At 34.9% G+C, this 19758-nt stretch overlaps 1 protein-coding gene across 1 annotated transcript in view; it reads right to left on the reverse strand.

Annotated features, from left to right (window-relative positions):
* The window catches only part of FAM172A (family with sequence similarity 172 member A), a 502406-nt gene that overhangs the window by 333384 nt on the left and 149264 nt on the right, over nucleotides 1-19758 (reverse strand). The window contains exons 5-6 of the mRNA XM_003785978.3: nucleotides 11958-12023; nucleotides 5996-6187 (exon numbers count right to left, since the gene is read on the reverse strand). Coding sequence (XP_003786026.1) covers nucleotides 5996-6187; nucleotides 11958-12023 — 258 coding nt within the window. The remainder of the gene's footprint in view (nucleotides 1-5995; nucleotides 6188-11957; nucleotides 12024-19758) is intronic.

Here is a 19758-nt window from a genome sequence, read left to right on the forward strand (position 1 = left end):
ATGGCACTCTACCCAGGGGGACAGCTTGAGGCTCTGTCTCAAAAAAAAAAAAAAAAAAAAAAGAAAAGAAGAGAGAAAAGACAAGACCATGGTGCAGAGGCTCAATCTAGCAAAACCAAATGATAAGAGCTCTTTAGAGAAATTCAAAATTATCAGGAAGCACAAAGGAATTCCTCAGACTAAGGACGGTAAGTATACAGTACAAACTGAAAGGAGCCACCAAGTGCCAAGCAACGAGACAAACAGGACCCACACTAAAGAACAGGAGATTCCTTAAAATCATTTCTTAACCTCAGGGAGAAGGAGAAGCTTCCATAGAAAGGGACAAAAGGATTCAAAATCAAAACTTTTGAATTAAAATATTGGAAACTGGAAGACAACTAAACATAGCTTTAACTTTCAGAACAAACCACCTGAATTATAAAAATAAAGCAAATAGGTAGACCCTTTTGCAAGGTTTCACAAATTTATCTTGTATTTGATGGCTCCAGCAAAATGAGATCATATATCAGGAAAGCACAAGTGAGCAAGTTTAGAAAGTGACTAGTCAACCAAAAGAGGGTTCTCCAGAAAAAGAACATAAAACTATGACATTATCTGATAAGTTTCAGCATGTAAAAAATTACTAGGAGATCAATGGAGACCTTAATCAACAATTATTACCAAGAAAATAAAAAATATAAGACTACAAATTATTAATTCCATGAGGACAAAAATGTTGTACCAAAATGAAAAGCAATATAGTGTCTCCTCAGCTTGCCCATTAGCAATATTAAAGTTCTAATATTCTAATGCTTGATTGTTAATTTAATGCAAATGTTGTGAGGATGAGAAAGAGATCCAGACCCACCATAACAGAAGGTGACATATAAATTAAGAGACAAACTATAATTTAAAAATGCAAATAGGGAAAATATAAGTAACATCAAAAAGTATTGTCAGTAATTAAATCTAAGCAAAACAACTAACAGGTAGGGAGGGATTAGGAAAAAATAAGCCTTACTTTGATCATGACTTTTGATTTCATTTTACTTAAGATTATACGCATGGTCTACAGTTTTATTTTAATATACATATTTACATGTAGGTTTATTTTCATTTGTGTTAATTAAGATATGTTTTATTTCCTTAACAATATGGTTTATGTCTTTACTCTCAAAAACATTTAGCCTCTAATACATACTTTTTCTCCCTTTTTAATTTTTGTTATTGTTACTTTTCTGGAACTTCTGTTAGAACAACATTACATCTTACTCTATTCTCCATGGCATTTTATCTATCATATTTTTTCTCATTTCTTCTGTCCTATATTCTGCATACTTTATTACTTAATTCTAGTTTTCAATTAACTAATTCTCCCTTCAACTATGTCTAATAGGTGCATGATCTGATTTTTCTTCATGATGACTCACCTAATAATATAATCTGTAGTTTCTGACTATGAATTTGTCTCTAGGACGGATTTATTCTGGGTTATAAAGTATTTTTACACGGCAGTTTTATATTTGTTTCTACCAGATGTTCCAGGGATTATATCAGTCAAGAATCCAGTCTAACATTTATTACAGTCCTTAAGATTTTCACACTAAATAGGCTAGGTAAATTCTTTTTTTTTTTTTTTTTTGGAGACAGAATCTCACTATATTGCCCTGGGTAGAGTGCCATGAAGTCACAGCTCACAGCAACCTCAAACTCTTGGGCTTACATGATTCTCTTGCTTCAGCCTCCCAAGTAGCTGGGACTGCAGGTGTCCACCACCGCACCCGGCTATTTTTTGGTTGTAGTTGTCATTGCTGTTTGGTAGGCCTAGGCTGAATTCAAACCTGCCAGCTCCGGTGTATGTGGCTGGCACCCTAGCCGCTGAGCTATAGGCTCTGAGCCTAGGCTAGCTAAATTCAAACTTCAAATACAAATCCACCTATGGGTTAGGTAGGGTCTGTGGCCTCAGTTTCCCCCACTGACACCTCTGGCAAAGGAACTCTGTTTTCACCTCTGGGACAGTGAGCTGATTTTTCGCTCCTGGGCCTTCCTCTATTAAAAGGGAAGCAACTTCCAGGGTCCTTATTTCTAATTCATCCAAGTGTCTTGATTTTAGCTTCTACCTTTCAGGTCCAAAGCCTGTTAGATCCTGCGGGCCTTAGGCTTGTAAATAGTTTCCATCACCTATTCCCTAAGGTTGCCACACCCTCTAGGGCAGCCGTCCTCAAACTATGGCGTGTGGGTCACATGTGGCCTGCCAAAGACATTTATCCAGCCCACTGGGTATCTTTGCCACCACTGCCTGTCCTGCTTAGCAGCTGACTCATCCCAGGGGCCCACAGTCCAGCCCTCCAACGGTCTGAGGGACAGTGAACTGGCCCTCTGTTTAAAAAGTTTGAGGACCCCTGCTCTTGGGATTAACCATTGTGGCTTTAAATTCTTTCTTCTACTCACACATTTATCTTGTATTTGATGAATTTAGGGATTCCTTTTCTATCTTTTGAACACACACAACTAGGTTTTTAATATTTTTGCTGTCATGTCTTACCAATATTTTCTTGTGGAAGAGGAAAGTGAATATTAATGAACTCAGTCTGCCATGTTACAGATTCCAGATTCCAAACTATATAAATTATCTTATAAAATATTGTTTTATTAAATTCAGGCATAATAGCATAAATATTATATTCAAAGCAAGTTAGTATGGAAGTATCAGATTTCTCTGAATAATCCAGCAAAGAGAAATTAGGAAAAATGTTATCTTAATGAAGTATTCTTATGAAATTTTTAAAATCAACAAAATTGTAAATCATGTTATGTATGAGTCACTTATAGACAGTATTTTGAAAGTGTCCTGTATAATCTGAACTTTTACTTTTCCTTCAATTCTATTATAAAACATTTTCCTGAATTTCTCTATCCTGTTTTAATAAGTATAATTGCCAACAAGTTCTACCTTAACCATTACAAAGTCTGAAAAGTATAAGGAAACCTTCAACCAACCCAAAAAACATTATCTATAGCAGTAGTACTAGTGTGGCGCCTAGACTATCAACATAAGTATCACCAGGGACAGTAATAGAGATGTAAATTCTCAGACCCCAACCATATCTTCTGATTCAAAAATCTAAGGTTCAGCTGAGCATGGTGGCTCACATTTAGAATCCCAGCACATTAAAGACTAAGGTGGTAGGATCCCTTGAGGCCAGGTGTTCAAGATGAGCCTGGACAACACAGTGAGATGCTCCCTCTACATAAATAAATTTTCAAAGATGAGCCAGGCATGATGGTGTGATCACACTGCTGTACTCCAGCCTGGGTGATGAGCAAGGCCTCATCTCAATTTAAAAAAAAAAAGTATCTGAGAAAAGGGCAAAGTAAAAACAAGTATGAGTAACTCTCAGACTACACAATCAGAGATGAATAATTACTACTTGGCTATATGAAATACTATTCCTCACTCCAAGTAATGTATTATGCAATGAATATCATTAAAACCAAAAATATTAGGTATGGCAACCTCCCAAGCACTTGTGGGGATTTATCTGATATATGCAATTCCCCTAGCATGAAATCGTAATACATTTCTGATAATAAAGTTCTCAAGTACCTAACCCACAAGGAATGGAAGACCTATGACTTTCAAACTATGATCTGTGAAGCCCTGGGGGTTCAGGGAAGAAATATCAAGGGCTTTGTAGGGATGGTTCCAAGCTTCACCCCCACCTTTCATTAAAGTGGCTCTACAGATTTAAACAATACTTTTCACAAACCCACCTACTTTGTAACAGGATTCTACTGTTGAAAAAGAAACTTTGGACCTTACAACGAGATGAATTAAATTTTAGGAATTTCAATCACATACCAACAATCGGTAGGGAATATAGAGAAGTATTAATAACGCTGAGTAGAGACATCATTGTCTGGCTTCTACTACATCAGAATTTATGGTAGTTGTGCTACGAAAACTGACAGACCATTAAAGATCTTTTACAAACCATGGAAACCTTTCTTTAAACACAATCTCACAAAAATTCCAAACAAAAACAAAAAGCAGAGATAACACGATTAAAAACTAAGGATGTGACAGTTCTTTCCTCCATGTCTACCTTCCTCCGACTATACCTTGCTCACACATACAAAACAGGCCTTGGAAAAAACCTAAGAAAAGGTAAAGACCAAGGAGTAGTCCTTTGTTAGGATTTTAAAAAGATATTGGTTTTAAAATATTCACCAAGAAGAAATCACCATGATAAAGTTCATATTCATTTTTTTTAAACAAGGAGAATGAAGTGTATGATTATAAAGTAAACTTTCAATGTGCTGTGACACTTAAAAATCAGCTGCTTCTTTTTAAGAAACCATAGCATTGCCATTACTGAGAAAAGGAGTAAAATACTGTTATCTCTAAAACATTATTTCCTATTTCTAAGAACAAAATGACTTGCTATTCTAATGTTGCTAACAAACTTCCTCCCTCCTGTTTGGAATATTAACAGTACTATCCTCAAACAAAGATGTTTGGCATGGATTCTCATAAATTATTTCACCTCAAAAACCATACATGACAAAATATTCCAGAATAGGAAAAGCTTTAGGTGACCAATAGCAGGAACAATATAATCACATAATATTCTCCAAGCACCGACACGTTGAAAGCATCACACTGTCTTTACTAAGTTTTTAGATCTTCACTGACGAGTGGACATATTTCACATACAACAGTCTTCCTAAAGTACATAGACAAGATATGTTCCAACCACAAACAAATGTGTCACAGAGAAGTTCACTCTTCAAAACCTGAAAAATGGAACACTTTAAATATAATATTTTATGTGAGTTACTTCAGTCTAAACTTCAATTTATTTTAGTTACTTCAATTCTACTAAAAAAACATACTCCTAAAGTTAGTAACCAAACCAAAAGTAATGTCTTTGAGTTGTTTGCCTATCTATAAAGACTGGAAAAATCAAGAATAAGAAATTATACTTGCAACATTTTAAGGATATCAAAAAAATTCTTTAGGAAAGAGGCTGCACCTTCACACTGTCGTGTCAGACTTAACTGAACTGAGGACTCACTACCTTTGACCTTTGTAATCAGCAGTATATCAAAGGATCTCTTTCCAATTTAAAAAAATAGAAAGTAATAATATAGCTTTTATAAATAAAACAAAGCACACATGGATACATATATTCCTTCACTTTTTACATTAAATCTATTACATAAGATGCTGCTTTATTTTTTGTCTGAGGGAAATCTCTACTCAATATGTGGGGAAAAAAAAAACCCTATACTTTGCAAAAGTCTGCTATTCATTGTAGAATTTAAGAATGGAACACTAAACAAAGCAGCCTAACATTAAGCTACAGCACTGTCAACTCAGAAAAACAACGTCACTACTACTGGAAAGAAAACCTTGAACACAATTTTAAAATATGAATTTCTAAAAGTCTAAATGCAAATAAGAATAAAATCTTCAGTAAACATCATAATTTATCATTTTGTATGTCTATGTCTAATGCTTAAAGCATTTTATCTGTGCATACTACAGAATATTTTTTAAAAATGACAAAAAACATTGAGTTATTCCAACTACTCTTTTAAAGAAGAAGAGATTAATTCAAAGTAGCAGGTTTTCTGCTTTGTCTCTAACTTCACTCAATTAGGTAGAAGAGGTGTACAAGAGCAATCATAATTTTTTTCCAGAAATATTTTCAATAACGTTGATAAATATCTGATAGTTCAACTGATATTTAATGTAATAAAATATTTTAGAATAAAAATAATATATTTCAAAGATATTATCCAAATCTCTGTATGCTCAATACCACTTTGTTTTTCCTTGTAACTGCAAAATAATGCAGAATAATCTTACATGCAAGTAAAATAAATAACAATTTGAAGAGAAAATTATGCTTAAGATATGGTATTTAAAGAGACATAATGAAATAACTTATAACATATAATAAAAGAGAACTATAAAATGTCAAAAAATAAAGAAAATTGCACTTACATTCATAGCTCTTTTAATAAAAGGTATCTGTGTGCCACTGTCCAGATCTTCATTTATAATAAGCCTTCTAGCCCACTGACCTGCCCTGACAACACCACTACCGTGAATTAAAACCATCAGTTTCTGTGGATTTGTCAAAGCATCCTCACTCATAAAGATAAAACTCTTTGGTTCATGCTCAGTGGCATCTACCTGTAATTAAAAAAAAATTAAATAAATAAATAAATAAATGTTTTCTGATAAGGTATACACATAAATGAGAAAATAATTCATGATTATTACAGACTACTGAATGGTTATTATAGAATTATAGAAGTAAAAAATTTTTAAGTAAAATTAAAATATTCAGTAGGGATTAACAATTATAAATTAAGTCTATGAGCAAGACACGATAGTAATTTAAATATAAAAATATGAAAAATAATGTTGTAAATATGTCCCTCGGCATTATGTTTTTACATTATAAATAAGAATCAGCTCTTCCTATCCTATGCTACCTGGGGTTTATTATTTATTTATTTTGAGTCTCACTATGTCACCATTGGTAGAGTGCAGTGGCGTCACAGCTCACAGCAACCTCAAACTCTTGGGTTTAAGTCATTCTCTCACCTCAGCCTCCCAAGTAGCTGGGACTACAGGCACCCAGCACAACACTCGGCTATTTTTTGTTGCAGTGGCCATTGCTGTTTAGCTGGCCCAGGCCTGGTTTGAACTCGCCAAATTCAGTGTATGTGACTAGTGCCGTAACTGCTGTGCTACGGGCACCTAGCCCTATGCTACCTGTTTTTAAAAAATTACTATCTTGACCATAATTGTGCAGAGGATTTAACAATTAATAAATAAATAATGAAAACATCATTTCATTTTATCACAATCTCATTAGGGTGCACTATAATTATACTCAATTATACGTGAAGAAATTAAGGCTTAGAAAGTTTAAGTTGCCCAAGGTCATACAGTTACTAAGTCTATAATTCTATAATAGAAATATACTGCACCTACAATAGATAACAGAAAAATACCTATTTGGAAAATATACCAATTGGAAAATATACGTATTGGAAAATCATCTATTAGCTGGGAATATTATTAAGTGTTTTAAAGGGAAGAAAAGGAAACTATTTAAAAACTCAAATACCTACTGTTCTATGTAAATGGCTGTTCAAATTTCATTCAGATGATGAATACAGAATTATATACCAATTATTTTATAAAACAACATTATTCATGTACTCAGATAATCTTTCTGTATGAGTTACTTATGGGACAAAAATGTAATATGATTTAGATTTGAAACACACTAGAGACCTTTAGGAAGGGATAACTTCCCAACCTTCATTACCCAGGCCATGACACATTTAACAGTATTCCACACCCGCAAGGGCCAGCAACAGGAAATGGAAGTTTTGTTAAGCCGGGACAGAGCTACAAGATGGAAAAGACATAGAGAAAGTCTATCGATATGCTATCTACATGATGGATCTTCACTCTGTCAACAGTAAATGTTCATATAATTATCAAAATGAGAAATACACAAAAACTCCGTATGCAAAAAAAAAAAAAAGCCCTGGATCCTAAATATTCACCGTAATGTCTGGGAAGAGAAAAATAAAATTTTTCTATTTCTAAAACAATCAGATTGGCCTCAGTAATAGATGCTTAGGCATTTGTATAAAGAGAGTACAAATAGCAATTACTTCAGCAAGAAAAGCAGGGCCACAAGGCTTAAGAAGAAACACCACCTGCTCATTGCAGCTCCCCTAACTACCCTTTCTCGCTTCCCTGGTCCTCAAGACTTCCCTGTTCCCTTTTGTTTTACTTCCTCCACAGCATATGCCATGGTCTAACATACCGTAGTATGCTTTCCTTTTATGTTTATGTAGTCTATTTGTTTATTCACTGCCTGCTCCTTCAACTAGAATGGAAGTCCAGAAAGGCCCAGAGTTCTTTGTTTTATATCTTGCTATAGTCCTAGTCCCTAGAACAGAGGCCGGCAGATGGTAAGCACCCAGTAAATAAAGGAACGAATAAATGTTTGGAATGAGGCATCATTGCCAGGGACTTTCTTTAAGTAAAAGGTATTTAACTAAATAATATAACCTCTTAAATGGTTATAATATTTGTCTAGTTCAGAAAGCACATATTTAAAATTAAACCAATGCATAGCTATAAAAAATTTAAAATGATATAACTGCAACTTTATTATTAACAACTAAAAACACAGGAAGTGGGGTATGAAATGTAACACAATCGCAGTAGCTTCACCTGTTTCCTAAGTCTAAAGTAACCAAATTATGATGATGACAATTGATATACCAGAGCCATACAAGAAGAGAAATGGATGAGAGAAAGGGAAAAACCACATCTAAGACAAAAAATTTCCTTTTACCTAGGAACATTCTATGAAAACAGGAGAACCACTCAGTTAAAGGGTTTTAAAAAAGATAAAATGGTTATAAGAACAAAAGGAAAAAAATTAAAAGGCAAAGCTGTCAGTGTGTAAGAAAAAAGAGGCCACAGGGGTTTCTAGTCATTCGATTACCAAATAGTACATCTAAACACGCACAAAGAAAAGTGCCTCTTAAAGTCAGTGAGGCCTTAATGGATCCTGGAATGGCCATGGAAATGGACATCTATTTGCTGTAATGAAAAATCCTGTAACTATATCCTTTCCAGTAGAGGCTGATCACTGTCTCTTTTTCCCTATTTGACTAAGTCCCCTGTTAAATGAAACTGAGTCCATTTTTTAAGCACTGAACGTTGCCACTTTGAATTCTCGAGTAATCACTTAAAACTGGGAAAGGACTAATTTTCAGAAGACAAAAAATGTATTTTTTATATTATAATGCTGCTCAAGAATTTTTAAGGGGTTACATATGAAGGTTGCCATGAATAAATGAATAAAATTTTTACATGAATATCCATTAAAAGTTGACTTTGAAAATATGAGAATATCAGAACATTTAAGAAAAAATAACAATGAAAATGAATAATGTAATAATGATAATGATTAAGAGGGAAGAGCAGTATTTGACCTCATTACTAGCTAATATTTGCCTAAATTTAACAAATGGTAACTACAACTTATTCTATATAAAGTTAGCGCTAGTTTTAAATAGCAGAATAGCTATGTGAATAAATATTTCTTCATTAACCTAATTAGGTTTCAACATGGTTGCTCCAAGGCCATTTATCTTCCAACAGTGATAATTCATTAAGCTAAGCTCTCATGAAGGAACACATGTAAAGGTAATTCCTGGGCATCCCCTCACTTTATTGAGAAATCAAGTTCAAACACCATTGGGTCAATGAGACTGCACCAAAATTGTGCAGCAGTTAACAAGTCATTTTGGGGTCCTCAGGAACCCCACTAACTATTATACATATGTCACTTAAACATGATACATATAATAAACTAAATGAAGATGTATAATCAAGTTGTTAACTCATGTGTCCAATCATCCACACAAGATACCACAATGGAGACACTTTGAGACTATTTATGTGAGGTGTGGAGTAAACATAAGACATGCTCATGATCTTTACCATCAAATAATAGGTTTCCACAAAGGGCCATTACTTTAAAAAAAGTTTTTCTTTTTAAATAGTTTAATTATAAAACTAAAGCTTAATTCATCATCAGGGAAAAACAAAGCTTGATGGCATTATTTTAGTAAAAGAACAACTTTTACCAAAAAAATCCCACTCTCACTGATAAAAGAACTCAGGAGAAAAATAATAGCTATTGAAGAAAAATTTCACAACTGTACAAATGTGCCAATGTAAGGAGAGTTATTAATTACTAACGACAAAATCATGAGTTATTTTCTATGTTTACAAAATAAGGAAACTTTCATTAACCAGAAATGGGTTTTAAGTCTCATATCAAGGAACTCTCTCTCGCATATCAGATCTATAAAACAAAGCCTTCCTATACCTAACCTCAGATTTTCCATAAAGAAAAATAATAAGACTTAATCTGTGACATAATCTCTATAGACAATTATCCTGTGATTTGTTCTAGAAGTCTGGGGATTACAATGAGTTTAAGGGTTCCAAGAACTAGAAGTATTATAATGTTAAAGGACTCAATACTAATTGTGTCACATAAATGAATTAACCTAAAGCTCTTTAAATATCATTCTTCAGAAACTTTGAAAGATATAAAATTAACAAGAAAGAAAGACTGTACAAAGTGACAAAATTCTACCTTGACTTTCCAGAAGACCAAATTCAATACATACTTTAGATAAAGTAAAACGCTAAGTCTGAACTCAAAACTAAAACAAAAACTTTAGTTTAGATTCTAAAAAATATTAGCATATTCATTTCCACAAAGGTCCTTTGGCTTTCCTATATTTCTAAAGGAAGAAAAGTTTCCATTTAAACCAATAGTTGGCCTAGCTATTACACAGAATGATGATTTATTCACTAAAATGTCATAAGCACCTAGAACAGTGCCCAACACCTAAAAGATCCTTAATATTTGTTGAATGAATGAATAAATAAATAAATGAACTAATAGTGTGACCTGGCATTTGAAGTTACCTATAGAAGATTAAAGAAAAAGAAGAAGATTAAAGAAGAAGAAGATAGAATGAGGAGGAGGAAGGAGGAGGAGGAGAAGAAGGGCCAGGGACAGTGGTTCACACGTGTAATCCCAGCACTGTGGGAGGGTAAGGCAGGTGGATTGCCTGAGCTCACGGGTTCAAGACCAGTCTGAGCAAGAGCGAGATCCCATCTCTAAAAATAGCAGAGCACTGTGGTGGGCACCTATAGTCCCACCCACTCAAGAGGCTGAGGCAAGAGAATTGCTGGAGCCCAAGCATCTGAGGTTGCTGTGAGCTATGACACCAAAGCACTCTACCAAGGGTGACAAAGTAAAACTCTGTCCCCCCGCCCCCAAAAAAAAGAAGAATTACAGAATCAATTCTGGAATAAAAATTACCTACTGGGAACAATGTACAACTATTCGGGTAATCAGTACACTAAAAGCCCTGACTTCACCACTGAATGATTCATCCATTTAACAAAAAACCACTTGTACCCACTTAAATGTATTGAAATTAAAGAAATCCTCAAACCCTCCAATTTAAACAGAATAAAATTACCTAAGAAATTTTCAAATCTTATGCAAAACTTCATGTAAAAGATTATCTACATGCAAACTTTTTTGCCTTAAATTAATTACTTGAAGCAAGCATTCCAGATTCTTATAAATTCAGGGAGAGCAAACTTATAAATTGTCAGGGGAGAGCAAAGATCATCTAATCTAGTCTAACCATCATTCCATATGTATTATTACTATTTCTTCACTTCTAAGCTTAGTATTTTGTGTTTTACACTAACAACAAAAGGGTTTTCATTCTTTCTTCCATTTGAGAATTTGAGTCTGAGAACAAATCTCAAACTTTTCACTCTGAAATGGCAAAATGTACAAAATTCAGAAAACGTGTTCTGCCAAAAAGGGAAGGAGCAGTGTTATGAAACAGGAAGCACAAGAAACGAATTTGGGAATGTGTGGAGAAAACAACATATTATGTGTAGAGATAAAACATATTTTAAAAAGTCAAGAAATATTTAAAGAAATAGTGAATGTCTAATGCAACAAAATGTGCACTAGTTCATTTCAAATAAATACATAAAAATAAATAATCCAGTGAAACAACAAAGAGTAGAGTAAAAGGCAAACCTTTCAATTGTGGCATCATTTTCAAAAGAGTGGAAATCAGTATTTCTCCCTTTACGATTAGGAGTATTATTTTCTGAGAACTACTATGTACCATGGGATGAGGTATACTGACAAACTAAAGTTATTGTTACCCATATCAACACACTATAACATTTACACTTAACCTTATCACAGTTAAATTGAAAGAAAAGTTTTCTTCTGAACCAAAAACTATTTAACTTAGAAGCAAATATTTTCTTTGGAATAAACATTTTTGAAAATTGGACTTACTGGAATAGAGACTTTTTTCAAATTACAGTCCTTCTCCAGGAGCTCATATACATACTTTGTGATGATCTAAGTAGGAAAGAAATAACACAGTAAGATGCAATGTCATCCATTATCAAAATTGACAGAAATTTTGGTAAATGATTGCAAGTTACTTCTGTGAGTATCTCTTCATCTTGGAATGTTTTCATATCACATTAGGAGACTCTTTAACGATTACGTATAAAAGTTTGCTTCCCACTGCTGTGTGCATAACTATGGATCTTTGTACTAAGGATTAGGACCAGTTAATAAAAACTCAGCAAAAATATATAGGACCTTCTCTTTTTAAAGTGAGTACTCTGAAAGTATCTTTTCTTTCTGGAATTTGTTTCCTGTATAATTTTTCTATAGGTATTATATCTAATGCACTACCTTAGTGACTCTGAGTCTCAATAACTCTTTTGTTTTCAGTTTTCAAGAAGGAAAAGGTCAGAGGTATTCTAAACAGAAAAAGAACTGAGCCACCAAAGTCCAGCACCAGTCAGCACTACTGTTTGTGGTAGGCAGTAGCAATGTCCCCTCAAAGATGTCTATGTCCTAATTCCTGGAACCCATGAATGTATTATGTTACATGGAAAAAGGGCAGATATGATATGGTTCAGGACCTTGAGATGGGGAGATTACCCTGTATTATTTGGGTGGGCCCAAACTCATTACATAAATCTTTAAAAGTATAAGATACAAAAGAATCTACCACTTTTGTGCCAAAGAAATGCAAAATGCAGAGCAATCCACAGGCTTCTGCTAGCTTTCAAGATAGAGGAAGGAAATCACAAGCTGAGAAATACGGCAACTTCTAGAAGGTGGGATAAATTTCAGGTAAACAGTCACCACAAAAGTGTGACTTCAGTCCTATAATGGCAAGGAACTAAATTCTGCCACCAACCCAAAAAGCAATACACAAATGCTCTCCTAGAGCCCAAACAGTCTGTCAGGCCTCATACTAGACTTCTGACCTACAAAATTGTAAATTTATAAATTTGTGTTGTTTTTAAGCCACTAAACTCATGGTGATTCTACTGCTCTCACAGCAGCAATATAAAATGAGTACACTGTTTCCAATGTGAAGACTCAGGAAAGGGCACCTAGAAGAAAAGTAAATATTTAACAGGGGGTGTTAATGGGCATTTTAGGAAGTGTTTTCCTTCTAAAAATTTCTTAAGTCATCTATGCAAAATATCTCAGGGAACAAATTTAGCAGCAACATAATTAAAAGTCAAATTTTATGAAATAAAACCAGAGGATAATTTTTTTTTTTTTAGAAAATTAAGATGTCAATTGCTTTAGTGCTGTATTCCATAATCTAAAATAGATTCTTTATCCTGCTTTCTTCAAGGAGTCCAAAATTCTTTCTCCTATATATACATGTTCATTTAGAAACAGTATATTAGATGTCTGCCAGAATAGTTTAATTTCGACTGGTAATGGCAACTTTAAAATCTACACCATTATATTAGAACTAGGTAAAAATCTGCTAGTTATTAATCTAAAATAGGCGTGTCCAACCTTTACCCCCTCTGTTTTGCACTGGAAAAATAAAAGTTGTCTTGGGCCACACATTAAATATGCAAACACTGTGGAAAGCTGATCCCACCCCACCCCAGAAAAAAGTCCATGCATACTTTTCATGATATCAGACACCACAGCTAAGCAAAAAAAAAAAAAAAAAAAAAAACCTGGTGGCACCTGTGGCTCAAAGGGGTAGGGCGCTGGCCCATACGCCAGAGGTGGTGGGTTCAAACCCAGCCCCGGCCAAAAACTGCAAAAAAAAAAAACAACCCACAAAAATCAACATATAGCCCACAGGCTACAGGTTAGATACCCCTGCAAAGCATTCCTATATTTCAACATGATAATTAAGATTATACTTATTATTCCTTCACCAGAAGCTAGTGGTACTATTTATAATAGACTTGGAAAAGTAAAGTAAGAATATGAAGGTTCATATGTACAAAGTTAGTTATATATAAGAGACATAATTTGAGAATTAAACTATTTTAGCAATTCATACCTTACATCAATGTGAAATATAATTTTATAGTTAATTCTCAATATTCACACTGTAGGATAATACAAAACAATTCAAAAGTTTAAAAACTGCTTATATTCGGCTTTGAAATACATTATAGCCCAGCAAGTGTATATTCTGGAATTTTCAATATATCAATCTAAATAATAAAACCACATGAGTAAGACTGGGAGAAACACTCTCTGCTCGCCTGATTTGTCTCACTTTCCCATTCCTGACTGCAGGAAAAATTCTTTAGGCCAGTCTCTCTCAGAGCACTCTCCTTAGCCCAGTCATTCTACCTGTCAACACTTTTAGGTTAACTTTCCCTGTCTCACCCTAATCCTCCAAGGTAGGCCAGAAACGTCTCACTTAGTTAAGAAAGTATCCAGTGTACTCAACACTAATATGAAGCCAATAGAACTAATAAATGCCCACACAAGAGAAAAACTCTATTTAATTCAAGCTGGTGGGAGGAGAGAGAAGGGAGGGTGCTGGGGGGGAGTAGGGAAGGAGACTGCTGGGCTCCCACCTCATGGGCACCATGCAAGTGTGTATGGCACACCTCCTGAGGGCAGGATACAACTACAACAGGGACTTTTCCCAAAAAACACAAACACTGTAACCTAATTGTTTGTACCCTCATATTAATCTCAAAATTTTTAAAAAAAATTTCTCACCTCTGTACTGCTCTAGACATGGTAGAATATCATTATCTAACACACTTCCTTGATATCATTTGCTTGTCTGCTACCTGACTCATCCTAGAACACTCTGATCTGAATCCTACCTTTATTTCTTTTTGTAGTCATAGGATACCGTCTGGCCCACTGAAAATACTTTGAAAAGGTACATGAATTACTCTTTCTGCCTATCCTGTCTAAATCTTTTGAGAGAGATTTTTGAAAACCTTTCTAATTGCTGAATCAAGACTTCAGAGAAGAATATCAAGGATTCATTCTTGCCTTCCATATTCCATAGGATCACTCTTGAGTATTTTGCAGACAATTAGAAAAATCAAAAAATGAAAAGATTAATTTTTAAAAGGCAATGAAAAGAAGTTATTTCTGTCCAAATGTCATCTGTGTTCAAATGTTCACTGGAAAGTTCAGAGATGGAAAAGAAAAGCTGTAAGAGACTAAGCATGTTCTACAATTATATTTTCATTCTAATAAGAAACATAGGAATTTCCATTTTCCAGCCCAATGTATAATATAAAGAGCTTGGAAGTAGTCACACCTTACCTCACAAAAATAAAAGAGCTAAAAAGACCAAAAGTCAACAACTCTCTTAGATCCATCAAAGAACTGAGGTCACAGGGCAAACTGCTGCTCTGAGAACTGGCCAGACAGAGCAACAGATAGCTAACAGAGAATTACAGTTTGGGAGCAAAGGCCCAGAAGCAGAAGCCCTCAGCTGAAGCCAGTCCTAGAGCAGGAGCACATCACCCTGAAGGGGACTAATCACTTAGCTGCAGAGTTAAAAAACAGGAGGGGGTCAGATTTTAAAGGGGGGAGGGGCTCCCTAAACTTCTGTGAGTTTCACTTCCAAGATCCCTACAAGGCTTTCACTGCAAAGACAGTAGAAAAATCCCCTCCTGATTCTAGCAAGGGAAGGGAAACATCAGAATCCCAACACCCCAGAACTCGAACAATTTGGAATCTGAGTGAAAAATTACAACAAATTTTGCCCAAAATCCAAACGCGGCTTGCTGCTTTGGAATCTGAACTCCCAGCACATGGGCACGTTTTTGTTCAACATTTCCCCAGCCCTATGGCCACCCATACTTTGTTGTCCAGTTCCTTGTCAGAAACTGTAAGTGAAAGAGTCTCATGGATTCTACTAGTTTTAACCTTTTGTGCCTGTTTTGTGTGTACGTGTGTGTGTGTGTTTTAATATAACAACTAAATGTATATGCCAAGGGTCCTAAAAAGCGTAGTGAGGAAAATAGGAGTAAGAGGAAAGCCTTTAGAGTCACAACTGAAGTTAAGAAAGATCTCATTGCTCAGCATATCTGGGATGCCAAAATCTACTGCTTGTACAATTTTGAAAACTAAAGAAGCTATGAAAACAGCTGATGTGGCATAAGGGGTTACAATGCTGGCCTACAGGATATCTAAAAGCTTGGAAGAGATGGGGAAACTCCTCTTAGTTCGGATTAGTGAAAAACAGCTGGCTGGTGGTGTAATTTCTGAGATGATGATCTGTGAGAAAGCCAAAGTCCTCTATAATCATTTAGTGAAAGGCCTCCTCAAAGGAGGAGGCTAAAGCCCGTAGGGCGTGGTTCAAGAACTTTAAGAAAAGGACTGGGATCCATAGTGTGTTTATGCATGGAGAGGCTGCCAGTTCTAATTTAGAAGCAGCAGCAAAGTTTATGAAGGAGTTTAAGGAATTTTGTTAACAGTGAGGGGTATATTTCGAACCAAGTGTTCCATTGGGATGAAACAGGCCTTTACATTTTTAGGTTTTTATATTTTTAATTTTGTTAATTTACACTTTTAAACAATGGTTATGACTTACTAATATTTTACCTTAAAATCCAGTATATTTACCGTTAAAATCATTTTGAAAATTCAAGTTTATGGGACCCAGGAATGGATTAATCCAGCTTCTATTATTTTATTCAACTTATTATTTTTTCTTAATTTTTATTCAATCATAACTGTATACATTTATGGGGTACCATATAATGATTTGATATACATTGGGGAATGCTTAAATCAAACTAACATAACCTTCACCTCACTTATTTTTGTGGTAAGACATATACTCTTGTTTTATAAAATACCCTTGCATTGTTTACACTGGTGAGATCCTCCCAAATACACTCCCTTCTGTCACCTCCCTTATCGTCCCTCTCCCCTTTTTCTTTCTGGACTATCTTTGTGTTTTATCATTCATATCAATGTGTAAGTATATGTATTTGTTCATAATAGTAAAGAGTATTAGATAATTTTTTTTTCCCATTCTTAAGATACTTCACTAAGAAGAATATGTTCCAGCTCCATCCAGGTAAACACAAAAATATAGTCTCCCTCTTTTAATGGCTTCACAGTATTCCATGGAATACATATACCACAATTTGTTTATCCATTCATGAATTGAAGGACATTAGGCTGCTTCCAAGACTTGGCTATTGTGAACTGGGCTGCAATAAACATTCTGGCACAAGGGTCTTTGTAGTAAAATGATTTTTATTCATGTGGATAGATACCTAGTAATGGTATTACAGGATCAAACAGTAGGTCAACTTTTAGTTCCCTGAGAACTCTCCCTACTTCTTTCCAAAAAGGCTGTATTAGTCAGCAGTCCTACCAGCAGTGTAGAAGTGTTCCTTTCACTTCACATCCATGCCAACATCTGCAGTTTGCTGATTTTGTGATGTGGGCTAATCTTACTGGAATTAGATGATATCTCAAAGTGGTTTTGATTTGCATTTCTCTGATGATTAAAGATGATGAGCATTTTTTCATGTGTTTGTTGGCCATTTGCCTGTCCTCTTCAGAGAAATTTCTGTCAAGTTTCTTGCCCACAAATTAAACAGGGTTCTTTGTTCTTTTCTTACTGATTTATGTGAGTTCTCTGTAGATTCTAGTTATCAGACCTTAGCAGGAATCATAACCTGCAAAAATCTTCTCCCATTCGGAAGGCTATTTCATTTAGGTACAGTGCCCTTAGCTGTACAGAAGCTTTCTAGCTTGATCAGATCGCAGTAGTATATTTTTGGTGTTGCTTCAATTGCCAGGGGGGTAGGGGGAGTGGTCCTTCTCATAAAATATTTTCCCAGGCCAATATCTTCAAGAATTTTCCCTGCACTCTCTACTAGCATTCTTGTAGTTTCCTGTCTTAAATTTAAATCTTTTATCCCATAAGAAACAATTTTTATTAGTGTTGAAAGGTGAGAGTCCAGTTTCAGTCTTCCACAGGTCGACAGCCAGTTCTTCCAGCACCATTTGTTGTATAGAGAGTCTTTTCCCCAGTGCATGTTTTGTTAGGCTTATCAAGATCAAGTGACAGTATGTGCTTGGATTCATCTCAAGGTTCTCTATTCTATTCCATATATCTACATCTCTATTATTGTGTAAAAACCATGCCGTTTTGATCACTACAGATTTATATAATCTGAAGTCTGGTAATATGATGCCTCCTGATTTGTTTTTATTTCTAAGTAATGTATTGGATATTCAAGATTTTTTCTGATTCCATAACAAAGAACTATTTTTTCAAGTTCTTCAAACTATGACATTGGTGTTTTGATAGGAATTGCATTAAATCTGTAGATTGCTTTGGGCAGTTTGGACATTTTAACAATGTTGAGTCTTCCCAGCCATGAGCATGGTATTTTTTTCCATTTGTTAACATCTTCAGCTATTTCTTTTCTCAGGGTTTCTAAATTTCCAGGTATTTTATCTTCTTTGGCACTTCTGTAAAAAGAATGGAGTCCTTGACTATATTTTTGGCTTGACTATTTTTGGCATACATAAAAGCTACTAATTTGTAAGTATTGATTTTATATCCTGAGACAGTGCTATATTCCTTGATTACCTGATCAACTATAAAGAGCTTTATAGTTGCGTCCCGGGGGTTTTCCAGGTATCATATCATGTCATCTGTGAAGAGTGAGAGTTGGACTTCCTCTGACCCTACCCAAATACACTTGATCCCCTCCTCTTGCTTGATTGTGTTGGCTAGGACTTCCATTACCATGTTGAATAGCAGTGGTGACAATGGGCATCCTTGTCTAGTTCCAGATCTGAGTGGAAATGTATTCAATTTTACTCCATGCAATATAATATTGGCTAGAGGTTTATTGTAGATGGCCTCTATCAGTTTGAGAAATGTCTCATCTAAGTCTATTTTTTTAAGTGTTCTAATCGTGAAAAGTGCTGGCTATTATCAAAAGCTTGTTCTGCATCAATTGATAGAATCAGATGTCTTTGTTTCTGATTTTATTTATATGGTGCATTGTAACCCTGGGATAAAACCAACTTGACTGTGGTGTATAATTGTTTTGATATAGCTGAATTCTGTTTGCTAGGATCTTATTGAATATTTGTGCATTGATAGCCATTAATGATATTGGTCTACAGTTTTCTTCCTTGGTTGGGTCCTTACCTGGTTTTGGGATTAAGGTGGTATTTGTTTCATAGAATGTGTTGGAGAAGATGCCTTCTTTTTCTATGTTTCAGAAAAGGCTATGTAATATAGGTGCTATTTCCTCTTTGAGGGGTTGGTAGAATTCTTATAAAAAACCGTCTGGTCCTGGACTTTTCTTTTTGGGGAGATTTTGTATAATTGATGCTATTTCCATGCTTGATAAGTCTGTTCAAAATTTCAAATTCTTTCTGGTTGAGTCTAGGAAGTTTTTTGTAGTAATCATTGAGGATTTTTTGAATTTCTGTGGTGTGTGTTATTTCTCCTTTACCATTTCTGACTGATGTTATAAGAGATTTTACTTTTTGGTTTCTGGTTGGGTTGGCCAGAGGTTTATCAATCTTATTAATCTTTCCAAAGAACCAACTTTTTGTTTTGTTGATCTTCTGAATGATTCTTTTGTTTTCAATTTTATTTAATTCTGCTCTAATTTTGGCTATTTGTTTTCTTTTGCTGGGTTCGGGATTGGATTGGTCTTCTGTTTCCAGTTGTTTGAGATGATCCATTAGGTTGTTGACTTCCTCTCTTCTGTTTTCTTGATGAAGGCTTCTAATGCCATAAATTTCCCTCTTAGGACTGCCTTTGCAGTATCCCACTGGA

Source organism: Otolemur garnettii, unplaced genomic scaffold (assembly GCF_000181295.1).
Source record: "Otolemur garnettii isolate 467f Iridium unplaced genomic scaffold, OtoGar3 scaffold00017, whole genome shotgun sequence".
Lineage (NCBI taxonomy): Eukaryota > Metazoa > Chordata > Mammalia > Primates > Galagidae > Otolemur > Otolemur garnettii.